Genomic DNA, 19453 nt, shown 5'->3' on the forward strand with positions numbered 1-19453 from the left:
AAAACTGTTCGCATCTCGGAACAGATAATATCCGCAGACAAACTTGCGCCGAAATATTGGCTTTTGTTGATATAAATAGTAAGACTTATGTTTATGTTTATGCTTATGCTAACGATATGCATTCTTGTTTCAAAGGAAAAGGCATCTTCGTTTCCAGCTCATTCAAACTATAAATAGCAGCTTTAATGAAGGTTTGATTGTTTTAAAACTCGGATCCATCGGGAAAAAATAAGATTAGGCAACTGCAGGTGTGCAACTTCACTTATCGCCTAAGCAAGATAACAGTTTTTTTTTTATCAAATATTTAAAAAGTGCAGGCAGAGAAAATGTCTCTCTTTGGCGCATGGACGAACTCATTTGGCGCTTTCGTCACTCATCCAAGAGTTTAGGTAGATTGACCAATCAAATGATGCGTACTATGTTACGTTATATTATTAATTGTTCATTGATTGGGAAAAAGTTGTTCTGTGCGTTAAAGTTTGCCGAATTCAGAATCGGCCGCCACAACTGAAAACTACCTTTGTCAATTGTTGTCTTATTTATGAAGTCTTGGACGAAACAATCAGAAAGGAGGGCTTCTCTATTTCCTTAACTTCCAGAGGTGATTAACTTGTAATTTCTCGTTGCGATTCCAATACATTATCTTACAAACAGGTTACGAGAACAGCGAAGCTCATCAGTTAGTTAGAGGATGTTATCTTGATTTGAATAAAATTAACCAATTAACAAGGAAACGTATGGAAGTCAATTGGGAGAATATTTCATTGGATCTTTGGAATTAAAGGGTAAAGTAAAACTTTCTCTTGTCATGCTCTTCAGTTGAGTAACAGTTTCATGGACTCAAAAAGAGTCTACTGAGGCATTTTCGAAGTCAAGAATAAGTTTGCGATTCTAGAGCCATTGAAGGCGAAAGTAATTTCAAATACAGAGGAAAAGTAGAGCCATTTAATTCATTGTACTTGATCAAATACAGAGAACTACATGTTAATTCCAAAGCCGCTTTCCCACAGAGGTTTCCGCTGTCATTTTTATTGTTTGCCTCTTCCTTTTTTGGATTGAGTGGGAGTTTAACGAGAAAAGGTTGCAGTGCTTTCATTTTCAAAAATCTCATTAGGGCCAAAACAACAAACAAACCAAATTATGTTTTGATGTACGAGGTCATGCTTATACCTGACTAGCAGGAAGTACCATAGCAACGCTCTTGATAATTAATCTCCCACAACGTTTTTCTTTTTTCTTCTAAATTATGTACATTATTGTTTATAGAACTTCCTCTGTGACCACGACACCAAGTAAAAGTGTAAAAATGTTTTAACGACTTCATTATTCACCGTTGACCACAAAAAACAAATTTCTATATTTTGACGATATTTTCAAGTTTTTTTCACTGAAGTCGGTAGACTGCAAAGGGAAATCGAAAATCCAAAGGTACTTTAATTTTAATTAGTGCTCTCGGTTAAATTGCCTCAGATCTTGTCAAATAATCCCCTTTTCAAAAATAGCTAAATAGGTTGGTTAAATTTCCTGTCGATGATAACCCGGTAAAGTTTACATTGAATACAAATACTGATTGGTTCGCTAACTTCCAGTTTATGTTTGATCTTAGTTCTCGTCTTCTTTCATTTTGCATTTTAAAATTTTTCATACACAAGCCTTTCTAAGATGTTCCTGGTTTTAATGGATTTGCTAGCGTTCGAATGATTACATTTCGGGTTTTAGTTTACACTCGAATATATATATACATATATATTTTTTTTACAACCTCGAGTTAAACGCAGATTCGCGGCTATATTCCGTAATCTTTTAACTCTTTAAGTGTTTTTCTATGCGGTTTTTACTAAAGGAAATTTGCGGTTGAATCTTAGTTTTCTAAGCTTCTGTGTTGTGTAGTCTGTCATCTTCTACCTTGAATTAAAACAAAGTACATTTCAAAATGCGCTATAAAATAGACTTAAAGAATCAGCAAGATAAAATCAACTTGATTGAGTTGATCCTTAAAGAAATCTTTACTCATTGTTATTCTAATCTGGGAAATATTAACACAGACAATTGCCTTTACTTCTTGGTGACGGTCTAAAAGGAGTTAACAAAAGGTATGTGATTTGTTATTGTGAATGCTGATTGAATTAACTCCTTGGCTTTGAAAGTCAGTAAAGAATGCACACTTCGTTCCAATCACAGATAATTTCCCTTTATGATTACTATGAAGTTTTTCAATCCAGCTTGGAATCAAAGTCAGTAGAATGTGCTCGGTGAAGTAATAATCGATTATTTTCTTTCAAGCTTTTAAGATATTTCAAGGATGTTATTACCTGGAACACAGAACCACTTTCAAGAGCCATAAGATTTGGAATGAATCATAATTTGGCAGTGTTGATATGTAGCTAAAAGTTTTGATGTAGATGGAAAATATTCAAGGCATACTTAAAAACTGAGTCTTCCCCTTGTGCAGTTTATTAGGGGTTATTTTTGGCTTCGACATCAGCCACAACTCATTCCCATCCACTTTCACCGTTACTTTTTTTTTTTTTTAACTTCTTCTAAAAGTCCTTAGTATATAAAGATATTTTAGAATATTATACATTGCACACACCTGAAATATTTAAATTGTTTTGAAAATTAACTTATTCATTGGTTCATTTTTTCATGATTCCATCCGTGCACTTATTCGTTCTTCCGTTCAATCATTAATTCGTGCGCTGATTCACTTCACTTATTCATTCTGCACAATGCTCTACATTTTCCTTGAAAAAATTCATGAAGTTGATAGCAGAACATCGTCTAAAATAATTTTGAGTCGTACATATCTTATTATCCCTTTAACACTAGTTGCAGTCATTGGTGCAGCTTCCAATCCCAAAGTTGAATGTATAATTCATAATGGTAGATAAGACAATTAGTCGTCAGCTAGGAAATGTTCGCCTTACGTAAACGAAAACCAAATCCTCACGTGATCTCAAAATAAACTCAATCACAAGCATTTACTTTGTAAGTAGTACTTACGGTTGGCAAGAAAAAGATTAATTTTCAGTTTTATCTAATTTTTAAAGAAGTTTAGAAGCCCCACAACCTGACAAAGTCTGACTAAATCCATCACTGATTCGTAGCTTACTCCTGGTCACTTTCTGTACACGTGCAATTGCGGGTTAATGGTTGTAGTAAAGCCAGTTACCCTCCGATAGCAGAGTTGATGCCTTTTCCCTTTGACAGAAATTCTGTTTGTATCACGAAATTAATGTACTTTCTGTTATACTGTGTACTGAAGTTAGTAAGGTGAGCATCAATGGCTGTTTTGAAAACAGTTTCTGAAAACAGAATCATTGCAACTGAAGTGCTGTAGATTGTCAGCTGTTTATTATATCTATTTGTTTTCCTATGTATACTCAGGTACAGCTACGTTAACAGAAAATCTATTGCCATCATAAAATGTCACAAAAGGATAACACTACAAAAGTTTTCATTACTAGAGAAGGTGGCGTTTCAAGATTAGGAGCAAACAGTATGGTGATTGTCACGATGATGAAATTGAAAGTTTTGTCATTCCTTCATTGTAATGTTTAGTTTATCGGCACAAAGTAACAAAGCTTTGTTTAATTAGTAGCGACTTGGTATAAACATTACAATGCCTGTTTCAGTTATCCTACTGATTTTTAATATCGCATCCATCTTTTCACAATTTTTTTCGCTATGCAGACCACATGAATTACGCAAGTCGCGTTCAAACCGTGCAATCCCCCAAAACGGCAGCGGGATCAGTCTCAGAGGATTTTGTTAACGTATGACATAAACAAGCCGACAAAATTCTACTTTTCTTTCATTGAACAAAAATTAAATCAAATTAAAAAGTTTGATCAATCTGTTTTTAATTGCCCAGCTTTAAAACTTCTTGTCACGAAAACTGCTCCAACTTACTTTTATAATCGAAAAGTTGGTTTTATATTCAGGGGGAGTATCCGGGTGTCTCTATGTAAAAATTTTTTTTTGCAAAATCACCGTCAAATTTTGCGTTTGAGCGCAGCATGATAGAGTTGAACCATCAAACATGTCTTGAATTCTTTGTTCTTTGTCAACTTAGTTTCCCTCCCTGGAGAGTATAAACTCCTTTGTGTTGCTCGCGGTCTTAGTCACTTTTACCTGTTCGAGTCATTCAGAGAAGTTCAACCCACTTTTGTTGTTCCTCTGCCATTCAGGGATCAAGTTTTCAGCGAACTTGAAGGTAACGAAAACATTTATACCATTATCTCTGGAAACTTCTTAAAGTTAACTGGCACTCAAGCACCGAAGAACAGGTATACCCAATAGGATTGCTCATTTTTCTGTTGTGCTCGACTACTTTTACACGAACTCAGCCTGGAGCAGATCGCCATTAAACAGACTTTTAGGTGAAAAGGTACAACACTACTAGCGTGATGAGTGATCTGTCCACCTTGTTGTTCTTTTGGATCGCTAACATTTGAAACCAGACATACAAACTACCATTAATACTGCATTGTTTATGAATGCAAATTGAGGCTCAGTGGGCCTGTAATGTACGCGGTCAGCTCAAAAGAATGAAGACATTAAACGTCTGGAAAACAGTTGATAAGTAAGCAATCTTGAAATCTTGATCAGAGGAGACTCTATCTGTCTTCAGAAACAAACCCTCATTGTTCAGTTGGTAACCGCAAAGCAATTTTCTTTGACCTTCGAGCGACTTTACATGACATGGCAGGCGCAGCATAGACGCCTCACAGTCTTGTAGAACGGGTAAGGAAGTCTGCGTTACAATTACCGGTAATAGAAGTACACATAAAATATTTAAGAGAAATGCACAATTTTGGGTTAAAAACAGAGGTTTTAGACTTGAAAATTAATTCTATGAGTGAGTACCAGATAAGGAAAAAGCACGGCGGCTTAGACTTAGAAATCGCTGGAATTTTGGAAGCAACAATGTTGACTTGACACTTCAGATCATGACTTACCATTAACCTAAATGTAGCTTTCCTGATTACGTTTGCACAAATTTTATAATGTGAGATATAAATATTTTTAGAATTTTAGGAAAACTGGTCGATTTAATACAATTAATCACTTCTTCTAGAGAATCTGCCGACTGTTTAAACTGTTATCCTGCAAAAATGATTTCGACGAAAGGTTGATCAGCAAAATAGACCGTTGCCATGATTCATTCAGTTTTGTGTGCATTTAGAGTTTCGGTTCATAATTTCGGTTTACTTTGAACACTAAGCTGTTTTACCTTCTAATCTCTAATTACATCGCTTTCTTAAAAGAATAACGTATATTAAAAAGGTGAGTGGAATCATTAACGATTTCCTTAACATATTCTGTGCAGAGCGTTTCGATAGAAACTTGGCCATTGTTGTAAACATGCTGGACCAACCGCCGGATTAGTTGTAAACAGTGAAACGCACACAATGCATTTCTCCAGCTGTTTAACTCTAGTTCTCTCAAAACAAACTTGGAATTCGGTGCTTATTCGAAATTTTCACGCGAAAGGACATGTTAAATCACAGTTTTGATATGGTAATGGCAACCTGAGGTGTTCGGAAAGTTTATGGCAAATTACGTCCTTGAATCAAAGCACGCCATTTAAGAGAAATATTGCTAGAGTGGGTAGCATTTAACTAGCTTTTGTTGAAAGTGTTCAACAAGAACCGGCATCTAGAACCTAAAACCTTAGCGCATGGAGACCTAGACATGCCTCTTGGGATGTAAAAAAGAAATCAGTAAACAATATCACCAAACTACCGATGCGAAAAAATACATTATGATTGAACTGAACGATATTTGAAAATGATAAATATCGTCGCTCAATCTCGGTTAACTTGTTGTAATAAACAAAGAAGGGACACATCAACAAACTCTTTTTTGTTTATCTTTTTATTTGTAGGCTCAGTAGGGGGTGTCGTTAAGTGTCCACCGAAACACGTTCAGAGAAAGCCGAACAATGCTATGCGAGAGTTCTTTTTTTGAAAAAAAGAAAATAGCTTCCTGACAATTTTTTTCTTTCTCTCCCGACAGAATTTTAATCACTTGCGAACCGGAAAGAAAATAAAAAAAATCTAAACTCTGTTTAGTACATTTTTGAACAGGAGGCAACAAATGACTGTTTTGTTTGATCGTTAATGAAAACGTCAGTATTCTTCTCACTTGCATTAGTATCTTGGTTTGTTTTGATACAGTTGATTGATGATAAAGAGGTCTCACTGAGTTATTCATCATACGGCCTCAAGAATTTCTAGTGCTTCGTTATCTTGTCATAACTAACATTGTGCTCTACATATTTCCTAACGCAAGCTATTTGATGTTTATAGATATTTTTATATCTGTTTATTTGTCTTTTCCATGTAATTCCTCCATTGTGGCTTACCGTGTGAACCATTCAGCCATTGTGTTTAAAAAGCCTTGCGTCGTCGTAAATTTTTTACTTCTTAAATCCACCGTTAAAGTTAAGAGCTTTCTTCATCACCTATCTATAAGTGATGACTGCGCTTCAAATGTATCACCTTCAAATGTATCACCCTCAAATGTATCACCCAATTCATCACAGTTCGATTGAAGGCAATGGCAATATTGAATAGAACCAGAGCACAGCTATCTCTATCGTATATTGTGAATTTTGATGAGAAAATTTGTCAGGGTTAATCGATATGTGGGTGAAAAAGAGATAATCTATTTCCCGCTACTTGAGGGTTGTACACGTTAAGGCTTCAGGCCTCCTATGCCGAGATAATAGGACCAAATCATATTTTTGGGTAAAAAAATCTCATTCATTACTTCTAAGAAACTTTATGTTGTTGAAAAGTTTAAAACCATGCACTTTTAGGGAAAAACGAAAACTCAAATTCGATTGTTTTCTCTAGAATGAAACTGTTAACTTTCTAAAAACGAACAATTTTTTAAACGCTTTGATTCGGTAGGCGTCACAATATTCATCCTTGGTCAATATTATGTCGACATACAAAAATACATTACTCTACTACCTATAGTGTTCCATATTTTCATCTGAATGTTTTCTTTCATGGTATTTACCCCCTGTGCGCTCATAACTCGAAAGACTCTGTGAGTTGGAATATTCTGTTTGTCAACAGATGCACGAACAGAACTTGCAGCAGGTAACCTTATACTGAGACGGACACTGGAGGCACGCTATTCAAACAGTCAAGTTGATGCATCTCTTATGATGTATATACTTAATGTTTCTCATATACGTAAAGGATTTTAAGAAAGAAAGCTATTACTTTGAGGTTATATTATTCCAAAGAGCAACCAAAGATTAATGAACACACCATAACTACTTTATCTCGTCCCATCTGTCCTCACAACCTGTCAACGTCCTGATGGACAAGAAAAATCAGTTATAGAAAGGGCTTTGAGGAAATTAAGTCTTTCAGCTAGGAGAGTTTAAAAAATTTTTGATGCAATATAAATCTCTTTGAGCTTTGACATGTAAAAGATAGCAGGTTGGGCAAGAAATCTCAACAACTCATCGAAGTCGTTCTCGAATTTTTTTTCTGCTCTATAAAAAGAAGGAGGCACTATAGTGAAAAAGACTCTAAATATCTCAAACTGGTCGCGGCAAGTTTGAAATTAATTGTTTTTTCGAAACATTGATAAATATTTCAAAACCTGAGCTGATACTAAAAACCTTTTTTTATCGTGGTAAGGAGATATATCTTATTGAAATTTCCATGGATGCAAATTAGTCAGTTGGACGTGACGACAAATATTATCGCTTGTCAAGTTCGAGAAGGTTGTGACGGATTTGACCCAAGAAGAACTGTTATCGTTATTGAAAATATACAGCCCCTAAACACCCATTTCTATTACCCCAGACTATTTATTATATCTGTTCGTTTCTAACAATCTTCTTCATTTATGTTTGTAGCAAATATATCTCGTAAAAATTGTGATCATAACTGTTCTGTGCGGTGTCTTTGAAAATATTATGGCCTTTCTCCAAAACAATACAAGTGCATCGCGTTTCAAAAGCAAGATCGCCCCTTGAATACGACGTATTTATTATTATTGCCTTGAGCTAAATTAGAATGGAAAAAGTTTAAACTTTATGTGGATTCATTTCTAGATACCTAACTTGGCTGTGAAACTGCAACTGAAAATTCCGAAGCCGTTAAGATAAATTCTCGTGATGTAGGAATCTTTGATAGATTGCTGTCCAAACATCAGCGAAAGTGTCAAGTTCATTAATCTTAGATTCTTCTAACAAACAATTGTTGAAACTTCGGAAACGATATTTCACGGATCAAGTATTTTTTTAAGAGGCAGTACAATAAATCAAAGAATGCTGTTATCTCTTCGTTTTATCTCTCAAGCCCTGCTTTTCCAGTTAACTGTTAATTGTTTTCCTTCATATTAAACCTATGGTGTCTACCGTACGAAAGTAGATCAGACTGAGATTGATCATAATTATTTCGCTAATCTCTCTTTTTACAGACGATTTAATCAAATCACTCTCCCTGTAATTAAGGCTAATCTAATTAATCACGTATAAACACAATTTATAACTTAATTTCGGAACAATTTGCCGAGGGCAAAAAATGTAGTTTCTATTTCTGCCCTATTGGAAAGGTTAAACGCACGCGAACCGAGGGAAGAATTTGCGCAAAGCTTATCTTCGAGAGGTGTTTTGCAACTTCTTATGGTAAGATTATTACATTCTAGCCTTCTGAAATGTAGGCATGCTATTCGTTTCGTTCAAAAGCATTTTATCGGGTTTTCATGGCTTGTGATAAACACTGTCGTCGTCGGTTTTAACAAACTTGACTGAGAGAACTTTGTAAATCACAGCACGCTTTTATAATCACGTAAATGGTCGACATCGAAGCATTTTACTTGTCCGCATGATGTTATTGATAAGAGAAAATAGTCTGTGTTTTTACTGTCAAAAAATCATAATATATACGTTTTCATTTGCATATAGAGTATAACTGAATCACTCGGATTTAGCTTTTGGCATGATAACTTCTAGTAAGAAATGGAGACGGTGAACATCTCTTTAAACTGAATTATCAAAATTGCTAAGGAGTCGTCTAAAAATCAGCTTATGATAGAAGGTTTCTTCTCATGTATAAGCTTAAAAAAGGATTTTTAACAGAGATTTATGGTGTAGGTGTTGGAGCCACAACGATCCACAAGATGAGGCTTTGTTTGACATCAATTTGCTAACGAACCAGTTGTCTTCGACAAAGTGAACTCAATATAAATCATACTATCAAAGGTGCTCGAGCATGTAGTAGGCATCAGGATTCAAAAAGCATAGTAGATGTTGAGTAATGATATTTTCGCCGGACAAGCCGAAAACTTGAAAAAATTGCTAATCATTTGTATTGTTTATCAGCTCTTCCACAAAGGAAACAATTTAAAACACAAGTTAAACAAAAAATGGAAAATCACATTTCTGATACACTTTTTTTTTTTTACTTGATTGGCCTACAAAGCAATTTCGTAGCCACAAAATAGATTATAGCTGACATTTCATTGCATGACTTAATTTCTCCTGCCAATTACCATCGGAAATGGTCAGAATTCCCTTAATTTGATAATAATGTCGAAAACCGAGTTCCGAAAGAGAATTCCTCAAGATCTTCTATAGGGCTGTATTTTGTACACTAACACTAGCAATTTTCCGTTCAAATAATTATACTAAATAAGCTTGCAGGAAAGATTTAAGCTTTCTCGTGATGATTTGAATACTTCATTTATATACTGGCACCCAAGTCAAGCAGCAATATCGCTTTCAGTCTAATCGTTAAATAGCTAGATGGTTTCACTTAGTTTACTTCAGTCGTTCAATTGAACCGATGTTATATCTATTCCTCTGAACTGTCTTTGACTTACGCAAGTATATAAGTAACTTTGAGTCAAAAGCAAGCATTTTCTACCTTAAATAATTCTTCTTAAGTCACTCCTCTTTTTTAAATTTATCTATTGCATTGTGATTTGCTTTCTTAATTGAATTGCGGGATTGAGTCAGGTTTGTTGTTCTTCTGCGCATCTCTCTTTGAAATTGCTGCTGATAGAAAAAAACGAGGGCTCGTTTAGAGTGAAATGGTCGGTTTTGTAGCTGTTTGCGTTTGTGTAAACGAATTGCTAACGCTGGTATTGTTTTCCAATAAGAAGGTAGATAGAAGCGCAAGTTCATAATTAGGTTTCATCGCTCATTTTGAACTCGTAATTTTCTAAGATAGCAAGGTAAAGAAGACTTTCCAGTTAAGTCGCTGCTCACCTGCGATCAAGTCGTAGACAAAAACACTCGTGATATTGATAACCGGCTTATCTCGGCATCTCGCTCATAGTTTTAGAAGAAGTATCTTAAGAGGAATACTGATAGCAAGGATCTAAAAATCCACTGTTTAACGTTTTAGTGTACATGCATACATGCGAAGACAAACAACTTCTGTAGTTTCGCTAAAGGAAGTTTTTTTAGGCTCAGTTTAAAGACATGCAGCAATTCTGTTGTGATTTCGATTCTTCTCGTTAAGGCAGCGCGTGTGTAATCATTACAAGACATTCACCTAACATAAATGTGATTAGTTAATGATTGCAATAGTTATCTTAATGAGATGTTTTTTTGCCAAAAGTACTTTGCCTGTTGTCTTGTTGACCTCGTTGTGTTGACTCATTTTGTCTTTAAACGTGCCTATAGTTGAAATGCATCATTAAAAGTAACATAAATAAAACACCTAAAATGTTGAATTCGAATGTAGCCATCCTCATAGGCTAGACATGAACATCTTGCCAAACTGAGGATCACTGTTTGTCAATGATTTTCTGTGCGATAACGCACTGGTCATCGTCAAATTGTTGCTTTCGGACCGTGATCACTTTAAGGTGCGCGAGTGATAAGACAACATGCGTGTCGTTATGGCGCTTGGACCAAATTTTGACGAATATGATAAATTCAAGTCATATATGTATTACATGAGCTGATACATTAGATTGACCGCTTGGATACTGTGTTTGGTTGTATTTTCCTTAAGAGAGCAGTGCAACAGCAACTTCTAAGAATTTGGTAAGTGGTTTAACTGTCAGACATTCCTCAGGGTTTGAATAAGTATATCCAGCAGTGAGCAAACTTGTTTTAAACGAATTCGCACCGTAGTAGCAAATACTGAAGATCGTGTTTGCTGATTTACATGTCTAAAAAGTTCAAGTGAACACTCGACAACGTCCGCTGAAAGAGGAGTGTTCGATAGCAGTACCTGTTCCCACTGTTGTAATCAGGGGGGGACGTGAAGTATTTTTCGGAAACTTCTCAGACGATCGTCTGCTTATGAAAATTTGATAATTTTTGCGCACCACATCCTTTACAAGAACATTTTAGGTAACGCGAGTGCCGATTATATCACTTTTTTTTCTAGTCCGTTTCGTATATGTCTGTGCCACAGACAAAAAGAAAAGAACAAAAAGAATTCATATTTAGCGAAAGAGGAGAATCACTGGTGTTTGTTTTCAGTCATTTTGTAACGTCAGTAGACATTCGGCTGTTTATATAAGCGTCTGTTTCATTGTCTGTTGCTGACGACAAATTAATATGTTGTGACTGAAAACAACGTAAAGCGGAATCTTAAAGATATTTTTACTTTGGAGTATTTCAAGTTCAGGACACTGTAACGAAGGCCCGAAGGCAAGTGAACAAAATAAAGAAATTGAAAAAGGTTACGGTTCTCTTTACCAGTCTGAAATGACCAGTTCAAGCCAAGTTTCGGACCAACTGAATTTTTCTCGATCACTTTATTGAATTTCTCTCCTTTGCTTAATACCCTATGAATGGACAAGCATAATTAGTCCGGCAAAGGTTTTAGCACATTTTGTTCTTTGCTGCTTGTCAGGGGAATATTGGACTCTATTGAGAAGGTAGTGGGATGTTTCAACAAAACTTGATGCAGTTTGTGGGAGTGTAGTAATAGTTAAGACAAAATGAATGAAAGAAAACGCTTGCTCCATTGCTAAGCCCGAGGGCATTGTAAGCTTTATACACTCAGACAAAATATGACCGTATCGCGCATTTTGCCGATTAATGAAAACGTTATGTGAAAAGGCTTGTTTGAGTTAGATTCTATGTATTGATATGGGAGGTAAAGTTAACCTTCAGATATGTTGATCTATATTTCAAATTTCATTTCTGATAAAATTCCTCCGAGGTGACAAAGAACCTGCTCGTATATCAAAATACGCCGTGCAAACAGCTTCGTAGCTCAGTTGAAAGTAGCGTTAAGCCTGTACCATCTGTGTAAGTGGCTCCGGTTTAAGCTACGTTGAACCGAGGATTCTGTTTTTAAAACTTTACTTTCTGCTGTATTTTGATTTCAGCTGATCTCCCCTACGCGAACATACCTTCGTGTGCAAATCTGAAGATTTTGCATACTTTTTTTGCAAACATCTGAACATCTGTTCTAAGAGTATCTATTTACATAACTGTTCTCTGAGCCAAAACTTTTAATGCCATCGCCTCAGTTCCTCTCGTTTTTGTGTATTCACTTTGTTTCTTGGTCAAATGCAAAGTGTCTTTACTATTTCTTGTTCGTTTATCAGCTATCACTCTGTAATGTATCGTAAAGACAAGTTGAACATGACCCAGTTTTGTGGCATGAAGGAGTTTTCTGCTCATGTGGTTATGAGCTGGTAATTGGTAAATTAGTATCATTATAACCTTAAATGATGTTTTTCCTTTGTGTTGAACTCAGGTCCGGTCGTAACCTCAATGAAATTATCAAACCACAACCTTCGAAGATGCGATGCAATCAGACTATAACGTTTATAATTCTTTGTCTAATCTGCTTGTGGAATTCCAAATCTGAGAGCAGGTAAAATTGTGTTATTTTCTGAAGATTTACTCGCATGAGGTGATCATGTGTGTGCTGAGATAAAAAAAAAGAAGCAAAATGAGTTGAAATGTTTACATAGATAAATTTATCCCTATAATTTTCCCACTACAGAGCGTACCAAAACAGAAATTTTTAAAATTAGTAAAGAGCATCTTTGGCATTTTAAAGTAAAAAGATACTGAGCAGTAAGTCGTGAAATAAGATTTAAAATTGATGTATACACGTCTTTGCCCTGGTCTACTACTTCTTGCTAGCTTTGGTATTTGTTTTGATTTACTATTGGTCATAAACAGCCAAGTAGCGACTCATTGTTAATTTAGAGATGGTTAAGTTGTATCTCAGTGTTATATAGCAAAACATATGTCATAATAATGGTAAAAGTTTCCCCAAAACCAATCGAATCATCTCTTTTGTCTACATTTATATTGATTTAGAAATGAGTATACACTTTGTTGCTTTTAGATCTTTAGGAGGAAACAAGGAAAAGAATGACACAAATCCGGCAGACAATTCCGACCTTCCTTTTAGAAATAAGTAAGAGTAATTTTAGTCTCTAAACTAGTTACTAGTTATTTATTTAATCGCAACCTCAGGTCAAAAATGCGATGAAGCAAAATCCTCGATTTGTAAAATTTAGAATGCATAGCGAAGCCTTCAGGGCAGTCTCTAATGCAACACCGGATGAAGGGTATAAGGAAAGTGACTTTCAGCACCTTAAGATCCCTCAGTATTGCTTCGAGTGATTATGAATTGAATCATTCTTGCTATATTAAAATGCGATCTTATTTTGAAAACCACCCGGTTTTGGTCCATGACTGGTAAACCCGTTGTAATAATCTTTCTGTTTCAATAAGCTGTCGATCATTATTACTGTTATTGCAAGTCGTTATGCCTATTATTATGCCTTCGTCGCCATTAAGGCCCTGTAATAAATCAAAATTAATCTTAACTCAAAGGTTGAAAAGGTTTCGATAATCAACAGTCCATGCGCAACACAGTGAGATATTAGACAGTGATTCATCTATAAAAGAACTCTTGATTTCAAAAATCCAGAAGGAATGCAAGGATCGATAGTAGCAGTGGAACAGCATTAAAGACCACAACGATCAATTCACATCAAAGCGGAAAGGAAAAAAAATTAAGACTTTCTTTGCTCTTTCTTCACAGGAAAACTGTGCGAAGTACTCACCCACATTCAAACCTGACCCGTATGATTCTTGGCAACGTGTCTGTAGAAGATGCTGTGGAAGTCATGTATGTTTTGCACCTTCAAGTATTTATGAGTCGTCTAATTTTCTACTTTGATATTTCCTAACACTCTCTGCAACTGGGGAAGGCTTCAAAAAAAAAAAAATCTTCGAACGCAGTTGTCCCTTTAATTTCCTGGCCAGCGTTTGATTAAATTGTCCCTTTTGATTATCACAAAGCTTTTTGTACCTCGACAGGAGAGACGACATGCCAGTGCTTAACAATAAGTACATTAACGAAACAGTGGCGGGAAAGAGTATGTCAAGTCTCTTGGAAGCAGTTTTCAAAACCTACGACAAGCGTATTAGACCCTTTTATGATGGTAGGACCATATATCTTTTAAGTTAAACATATCTTTGGAGACTTCAAAACTTTGAAATAGCCATGGTTATATCACTCATAACTTTAAATAGAAATGTTAACGTTTTAATCCGTTGGTGTCACGATTGTCGACGCCATTCACCCACCCAATTTTTCGGTTGGCTCACCAGTCTTACTCGGGACATGATTCTCCAGCTTCTCATTTACGCTATAAAGATCCGACATTATGCTTATTGCTTCTCATTCTAGTTAAAACACTCGACGTTGCCATGGACCTACTCATTCTTTCATTTGGAGAACTTAGTGAAACCAATATGGTAAGAATCGTAATGATCATGAAGTTTATTAGCTTCTTAGCGGAGTGCTGAAGCGTTGGTAAAAGGCAAGTTAACAAGTCGCGATTTGCATCTGATAAGTAGAGGAGGTTGCACCTGGCTTGGTTTATAAACCATTCATGGCGCGCACGAGAGAAAAAGTACTGCAATGCCAGATTGCAATTGTATGTTTGTTTGTGTGGTTCCTTGGATTAACGATTTTCTGAAGGAAGGGCCACTTGGCTGGAAATCTGACTTTGCATCCTTACATACACTCATACTTATTCACCAAAGCTCCTTTGTCACCTCTAGGCCTGGCTCAGGGCTACATGTTTCCACACTCCTAGATATATTTCAATTAAGTGTCCAAAGTTATTTGGGTATGCATGGAAATGATGTCACATCAAGCCACATTTTCTTAAACCATAGTTTTATTCATAATGAGAGTTCTTTGGTGTTCATTAGGAATTTTCCGTTGATTTATACATGGGACAGTTCTGGCGTGATCCTCGTTTAGGATTTGGTCTTAACAAAACTATTATTCTGAGTGGAGATGCAACGGACAAACTCTGGGTCCCAGACACCTTTATTGTAAATTCAATCGACACAAAAATCCACCAATTGATAGCAGTCAACAAGAAAGCCTGGGTCCATCTGGGAAACGGAACGATCATGCTGGTATTGAGGTAAGTAGGGCACAAGTAAAATATTACACGCATAACGAAAGAAGATACGCATCATGATAAAGACAACGAGGAAAAAGCATGAAGAAATAAAGGTAGGGAAAAACGAAGGAATAACTTCAGTAAGGCAGACAAACAGAGACAGATAAACAAATAGACAGACAGACAGACAGGTAGACAGACAGATGGTTAGACATCGATATTTAAGGCACTTAGACAAGTGGTTGTGGCTTGAAGTAATTTAGCCTTCAAAGAGGTGTCGTGACATCTTTGTACAAGTTGTACAGGAAGTTACTACGTTCACGTTACCTCTCAATGACAGAAATACGATGACCGAATTGACTCCTCCCTGTTTTTTTGCACAAAGAAAAAGGATTTGGTTTTCTAAGGGAAATTTTTCATGTGAGCTTGAAGCAAAAATCATTCCCGTATCCCTCCCCCCCCCCCCCAACCCACAAAGTGCTTTACACCTCGGTTGCCTTTCAATGAGAGGCAGATGCATTGAAAATAGACCTAATCTTTCACTAACAGATACACTGCTCGAAGCTCTTGTAAAGTGGACCTCAGGGATTATCCGTTAGATGAACAGATCTGTCACCTATTTTTTGAGAGCTGTAAGTGCTAAATAATATCATCAATCAAAACTACGAAATGCATAATTGGAAAGAGTTTGCTGCACTTTTGATTAAAAGTTATGAATGTGTACCGTTACGTCTTTTGGCGATGAAAGGGTCACTGAGATCGTCGGGCCAGGAAACGTAGGTCGTAATAACAGGACTTTTTTTATCATATTGTTTGTTTGTTTGTTTCGGATGGAGGATGGAAAACCAGAGAATCCATAGAAAATATTGTAGGAGAAAAGAGGGGAACTATTAACAAACTGAACCAGGTCAGGTCGAGAAATCTCACCTGGGCCACAGCAGACGAAGGCGATGGCTGCCAGTTACGTAATCCTTGCAGCCTCCATGAATTACTGGACTGTATCAGAGGATCTGATCGCATTATGAGGTGAATTCGTTCCCAAAAATCATGGTGCGTGTATTTCTCGCACCAGTTGTTAAATGTTGAAATTGTGATGAAGACCCTCTATTTTAAAAACTACGGCATTTTGATTGCCTTCTAGTTTCATTCGAAAGCAAGGACTTGAATTTAACTTGGAAACAACAAATTGGAACTGACATTTACATTTATGACAAAGAAATGGCCCAGTTTGATATATTGTCAGCCAAACGACGTGGAAAACATCAAATCTACCATTCAGGTGAATTTATAAAAAAGAAATAGGTTGCTTGCTCAAGCGACACCTCCTAAACACCAAAAAGCGATTAAATGTCCAGCTCATCTTTTTCGATTGCATAGTTCTCAACGTGAATGAGTCAACTGTGTAACCATTTAAAGGATATACCTTTGGATAAGTTAGATTCTGACGAAAACGTTTCTTCTTTTTTGCATTCATCAGAGGGATTTTCAGGTCTCACGACAACAATAAAATTCAGGCGTCGAACGATGTATTATATATTCCAAATGTACATACCTTGTATCTGCGTTGTGATTTTATCATGGGTAAGCTTCTGGATTGACGAGACCGATGGTTCTGACCGCGTAGGACTGGGGATAGCTACGGTTCTAACCATTAGTTTCATGAGAGGTTCTATGAATGACAATGTACCACGTGTATCATATCTCAAGTCCGTGGATTATTTTTTGTTGGGTTCGTTCGTATTTGTCTTCATGACCCTGATCGAGTACGTGCTGGTTTTGAAACAGACAAGAAAGGAGAAGAAAAGGAAAAACGAGAAAAATAAAGAAACATTGGCACGTGACCGGAAGCGGGAGGCAGAGCTGCTGTTTTCAGATTCAGAGGATGAAAAGGTATTTTGTGTAATAGTAATAAAAAATAATAATTTGTAGAGAGGAGCAAAGTTAACTGATCATTTTATCTTTTAAGTTTAAAGAATAACACTTGTTTCCTTCTATAGGAGATCTTTTGAACCAACTTTTTTTAACAGAAAAAACATGACTTTTCTTCTCTTTATGCGGAATTAATTGATGTGAAAAAAATTTAGCATGCTAACCCCTTTTGAATTAATATATTCAATGATAGCATCAATTTTGTACCCTTGTGTCGTTGCAAGTTTTGATACCTTAAAATGGACGTTGATGCACAATTTAGCTTTCCTGGGGTTACTGGAATGACAACATCCAGTATTACTGAAGAGGTTTAATAACATGAGAAGGTGGAGCAGTCGTGGGGAGGGGGAAAGGAATGGCTATCTGCCTTGACAATCACTACGTCATCTTAAAATGACGTATATCTGAGAAGTTTCATTTTCTTTTAGGTTTCTGTGTCAGTATCCGTAGGCAGCAAAACATATGATTTTCAACATGGTAAACCAAGAACGGACGGCAGCCCTGTGAACTTTAACGTCAATAATCACAACAAGCCTGGGCGTACTGTGAGAATCGTAGAACCCACGCCTAATTTGACCAATAAACCTAAACGACAACCAAACCGGGATCAATTGAAAAAGCTTCATAGGCGACCCTCTATGATTCAAATGATTAGAAAGACAATCGAGGATGGTGAAGAAGAGATCTGCTATCTGGATAAGTATTCTAGGATAGTTTTTCCTCTTTCCTACACAATCTTTTTGGGGATTTACTTTGGCATTTACACGGTGCGATGGGAGAATATAGTTCCGTGATAAATTATAACAAAGTCACCTGAATGCGACATTGGCAGAACAGGTTAAATTATCTCGACTGTTAACGTGGAATTTCTAGAAATCGAGTTCTGAAGACTTAAATTCGTGGCCAAAAAGAAGAACGGATGACAGCGTCGAGGCGCGCTTTCAGCCGAACTACATTGCCAAATTTCGTTGAGAAAAAAAATATACTCGTAATTGATAATGGCGAGAGGTTAACAGCTTACGCGCAGAGTGTATTAGCTTTTTAAAAGTTTACCTAATCTACAATCTGGTTTTGAAAATTGTGATGCGTAAAGAGGACTTTACGCCAGAGGGGAGAACGGGGGGTTAACAATTTAGGAGTAAAGCAGGATATTTTGTTATTACCCGAAATCACTATCTCTTCTTACCAAAAATTTACCCTGGGAATCCCTTTAGCCACGCGCCCTTGAATCGCGTTTTTTGTGTGTCAAATGGGAGTTAAATTTGAGACCATCCAAATGATCTCGCTGAACGTTTTGTATCTCTTAACTTCGAATATGAACAATTATTTTATAGGTTAGAGGCGCTGGTTAAAATCCGTGCTTATTCTGGTTTTTTTTTCTCTATAACGCTGTTTGCGTCCTTGTATCGTTATTATTTGTGTTTTTATTTGTTTCGATATATGCTAGTTTAGAGATCTCGGTCAATATTTTTTTACACAGTCAAACAACGTTTGCATACGTTAACATGACTGTTATCACCAATCAGTCCTCTGAGTGCAAAGAGCCGGAGTGTTATATTCTTTCTCGAATTATGAAGAGCTAACAGATAGGGAAATAAATTTGATATTTTAGAGCTACTTATATCCCCGAGTAAAAAATTAAGAGGTAAAGAAATAGATTTGACTTAAACAAGTACAAATAAACGCCTTCAGTGACTCTGAAGCCCCAACGCTTGACGATTAGGGAGCAATCCGTCGGAGATGCGCGTCTCGATGTTTAAAGAAACTTTTACATAATTTGAGTTGGCTATCGTTCTAATGTGGCCAGCTTATACAGATATTTTGATTCCATGTCAGCGAACAGATTTGTAAGCAGTTCATCCAGGATTTTTGGCTGTGAATTCAGTGGATTTCAAACAACCTTTCCCTGGTAAAGAAACGTGTCTATAACAATTAAAGCCAGCTTCACAACACTCCTGCCCACAACTCTTAATGAAATAACTTAAACTCAAATTTAGGGAAGACTGAGAAAGTTGGTATCTCCTTGTCACACATTTATCATTTATTGCTTTCCTGAGGCCTGCATTCCTCTTACTTTATCGTCGGTGGGGGGGGGGGGGAAGAAGGGAGGAGGGGAGGGGGTTGGGTA

At 36.5% G+C, this 19453-nt stretch overlaps 1 protein-coding gene across 5 annotated transcripts; it reads left to right on the plus strand.

The window, feature by feature from the left end:
- Positions 1–4131: 4131 nt before the first annotated feature.
- On the plus strand, positions 4132–19008 carry LOC113674863 (gamma-aminobutyric acid receptor subunit beta). Of its 5 annotated transcripts, none has more exons than XM_089197697.1 (11): positions 4132–4216; positions 12708–12827; positions 13311–13382; positions 14016–14102; positions 14294–14418; positions 14667–14734; positions 15197–15417; positions 15946–16028; positions 16538–16675; positions 16874–17286; positions 17754–19008. In XM_089197697.1, the coding sequence occupies exons 2-11, from the start codon at positions 12754–12756 to the stop codon at positions 18117–18119; spliced, it is 1647 nt and encodes a 548-aa protein (XP_089053823.1). In that variant the 5' UTR covers positions 4132–4216; positions 12708–12753; the 3' UTR covers positions 18120–19008. The 5 variants fall into 5 exon arrangements, with proteins under 5 accessions (XP_089053823.1, XP_027047163.2, XP_027047162.2 ...); XM_027191362.2 differs by lacking the exon at positions 4132–4216 and adding an exon at positions 4527–4746; XM_027191361.2 differs by lacking the exon at positions 4132–4216 and adding an exon at positions 8530–8662.
- Positions 19009–19453: the final 445 nt, after the last annotated feature.

The sequence above is a fragment of the Pocillopora damicornis genome, chromosome 2 (genome assembly GCF_964200805.1).
Source record: "Pocillopora damicornis chromosome 2, jaPocDami1.2, whole genome shotgun sequence".
In the NCBI taxonomy this organism is placed as follows: domain Eukaryota; kingdom Metazoa; phylum Cnidaria; class Anthozoa; order Scleractinia; family Pocilloporidae; genus Pocillopora; species Pocillopora damicornis.